The sequence below is a fragment of the Toxorhynchites rutilus genome, chromosome 3 (assembly GCF_029784135.1).
Source record: "Toxorhynchites rutilus septentrionalis strain SRP chromosome 3, ASM2978413v1, whole genome shotgun sequence".
NCBI lineage: Eukaryota > Metazoa > Arthropoda > Insecta > Diptera > Culicidae > Toxorhynchites > Toxorhynchites rutilus.
In genome coordinates this window covers 9,588,752-9,591,465 of record NC_073746.1, presented here as the reverse complement: position 1 = coordinate 9,591,465, position 2,714 = coordinate 9,588,752, and the positions used below count along the sequence as shown (strand labels likewise).

The following is a 2,714-nucleotide window of genomic DNA, read 5'->3' as shown; positions in this document are numbered from 1 at the left end:
CTTAGGGTATTCGGCTATCGCTGTGACCTTTTCAGGAACTGTTGTGCAGCCATCGGTGGTGATCAGTTGTCCCACGAATCGTACTTGTTTTTTCCCTAGTTGACATTTGTCCGCATTGATCTGGAGTCCGTTTTCTCTCAGTTTTTCGAAAACTAAACGTAAGTGTTTTTGGTGTTCCTCCTCGGATACTGACGTGATAAGTAAATCGTCTATGTACGGCATTACAAACGGCATGTCGAAGAAAATGTTATTAATGAATCTTTGGAATGTTTGACCTGAATTTTTTAGTCCTGGTGGCATTACGAGAAATTCATACAACCCCAGTGGCGTAATGATTGCTGTTTTTTCAACATCGTTCTCGTGCATAGGAATTTGATAGTACGCGCGTTCAAGATCAATCACAGAGAACACAGTCTTATTTCGTAGCGTCTGACAAATATCGTAAACATGTGGCAGTGGGTACCGATCTGCAATAGTAGAGTCGTTAAGGTTCTTGTAATCGCCTACGAGCCTGTATTTTATATCACCGTTTTGAAGCGTCTTAGTGGCCAGGTGCACTGGACTTGAATAAGGGCTTTTCGAAGGTTTGATGTATCCGAGTTCTAAGAATAACTTTAACTCCTTGCGAAGCGCTTCTAGTTTATGTGGTGGAAGTCTGCGAAATTTGGAGTGACATGGAGGGCCTTCGACCGTGATAGTATGCTTGACGTTGTGTTTGACATTTTGATCTGGGAGTCGTGGTCTAGTCACGTCGGAATATTCGCTCAATAGACCGCCATAGTCATTACTATCGGAAAAGGCTTTGAGTCCGTATAGCCCTTCTGTGATGGAATTGATTTGCCCGCGTGCTTTTATATTTGTCATTTTATCGACTAGACACTCACCTCGCAAATCCACCATCAGGCCGTAGTGTTTTAGGAAATCTGCCCCTAGTATTGGAGACGTTACATCAGCTAGTACGAACCGCCATGGGAAATTTCTGCGAAGACCAAAAGTTGGTTTGCAAACTTCAATACCATAAGTTGCGATGCGGGTGCCGTTGGCGGCATACAAGTTCATTCCTGGGGTTGGTTTTAGTTTCTGGAGTGATGAACATGGCAGAACTGACAGATCCGCGCCGGTATCAATCAGAAATTTGTAGTTAGTTGTCGGATCGTGGATTATTAGACGGGATTGACTGACTACGCCGCATTCGCCCGTCGCCGATTGCAGCTGATCTAGTTTTTTGATTTGAACTGACAAGGCTCTCGGCAGTTCTTTGCATTTGCTCCGAACTTTCTGTGGTAGTAACAATACGGGTGATATTCTCGAGAGCCGCTCCGAAAGCTTTGCTCTCTGTTGAAACTTCTGTTGCGAGATCTGCTGCGTTCTTGACGGAATGCGGCCAGCTCGTTTGAAATTTCGGAGATTCGTGTTCGTAATTCCGCCAAGCCTATCTCGTTAGTGCTGTCTGGCGAAGCTGTTACGGACGATGCAACACGGTTCCTGGTGATGTCTGCAAGCTTGTCGGCTTGTTCGGCTAGCTGTGATAGTTGGAGTGTAGTTTCTGATACTTTAAGAACGGCTTGGGTGGTTTCGGGTAACTGCTGCATCCACAGAGATTTGATAATTTTTTCGTCAGTGATAACGTCTCTGGCAAGATCCCTCATCTCACGTAGAAGCTGAGAAGGCTTGCGATCTCCTAGTTCACATCCTCGTAATAGCTGCTGCATACGGTTCTGTTCACTCGTACTGTACTCTTGGATAATTCTTTCCTTAATTTTAGTGTATTTATCGTCGGCAGGTGGGTCTCGAGCAGCACGCGAGGATTTCCGAATCGATACCTGCTAGGACGTGGTAATATCGAGTATCCTCTCTAATAATTCCGGCTAGTGTAAATTGCGCTTCAATTTGGGCGAACCAGAGGATGGGGTCGCGCTTCCAGAAAGGCCCCACTTTGATGCCGATTTTATTCACAGCCATTGGACCGTCGGGTACGTTGTTCGTAGCAGCTGCGTTATTCGTAGTGATTGCTTGTGTTCCCAACAATTCTTGCAAACGGGCAATCTCTTCTTCCAGACGTTGCTCATTCGACATCTTTGGGTGCTACCGATGGGCGCCTCGGCGAAGTTTTTTATGTGTGGCAGTCCGGATGATGACGTAATGGAACGATAAGAAAAAATATTGACACACAGCCGGTTGCGCCCAAGTGTGATTATTTGTGTGTTTCCTTACTTTTGGAAAATAGTCGAAATCGTCAATCACGTCGGGGTCACCAATGAAGTGCACGAAACCAAATAGCGAAAGATTATCGGAATGAAACTCAGTATAGCTTTTATTGCGTGAATAAATGTAACGCGGAATACAAAACGGGGGGAAAATGGACGCGTCCCAACAAGAATGAAATTAGTTCACAGATCTGTCACTGAAGGCGTTGCTGAAATAAAGTGTGGCCAGTTTGGCTGCGATGTGAAGCACACCGCAGAACTAATCATATGCAGTGTTTTGAATGGCTTCCCAGCAAACATTAAATCGCATAATTTTGCACGTGCCAATTCTTACAAGAAATCCGAATAAATCAGAATCGCATATAATATCAATCAAAGTATGTATCGTGTATATTTGAAATCGCATAAAATGTAAAAACTCGATTTTATATACCATTATCAAATTGAGTCGCAATTCAGTATAATAAACATCAATTTTATGATGTATATTGTCGTAAAATATATTTA

At 43.8% G+C, this 2,714-nt stretch overlaps 1 protein-coding gene across 1 annotated transcript; it reads right to left on the bottom strand.

Annotated features, from left to right (window-relative positions):
* Window positions 1-1,217: 1,217 nt before the first annotated feature.
* LOC129772857 (uncharacterized) lies at window positions 1,218-2,076 on the bottom strand. The gene is made up of 2 exons (XM_055776374.1): window positions 1,936-2,076; window positions 1,218-1,823 (listed from the first exon to the last, which is right to left on the bottom strand). Exons 1-2 carry the CDS (start codon window positions 2,074-2,076, stop codon window positions 1,218-1,220), a joined length of 747 nt encoding a protein of 248 aa, XP_055632349.1.
* Window positions 2,077-2,714: the final 638 nt, after the last annotated feature.

Excerpts from the sequence above, each read along its gene's own strand:
- LOC129772857 (XM_055776374.1), bottom strand. The coding sequence starts at position 2,076 with ATGTCGAATGAGCAACGTCTGGAAGAAGAGATTGCCCGTTTGCAAGAA. Across the intron at positions 1,824-1,935 it reads TGAATAAAATCGGCATCAAA|GTATCGATTCGGAAATCCTC; the intron begins GTGGGGCCTTTC and ends ACGTCCTAGCAG.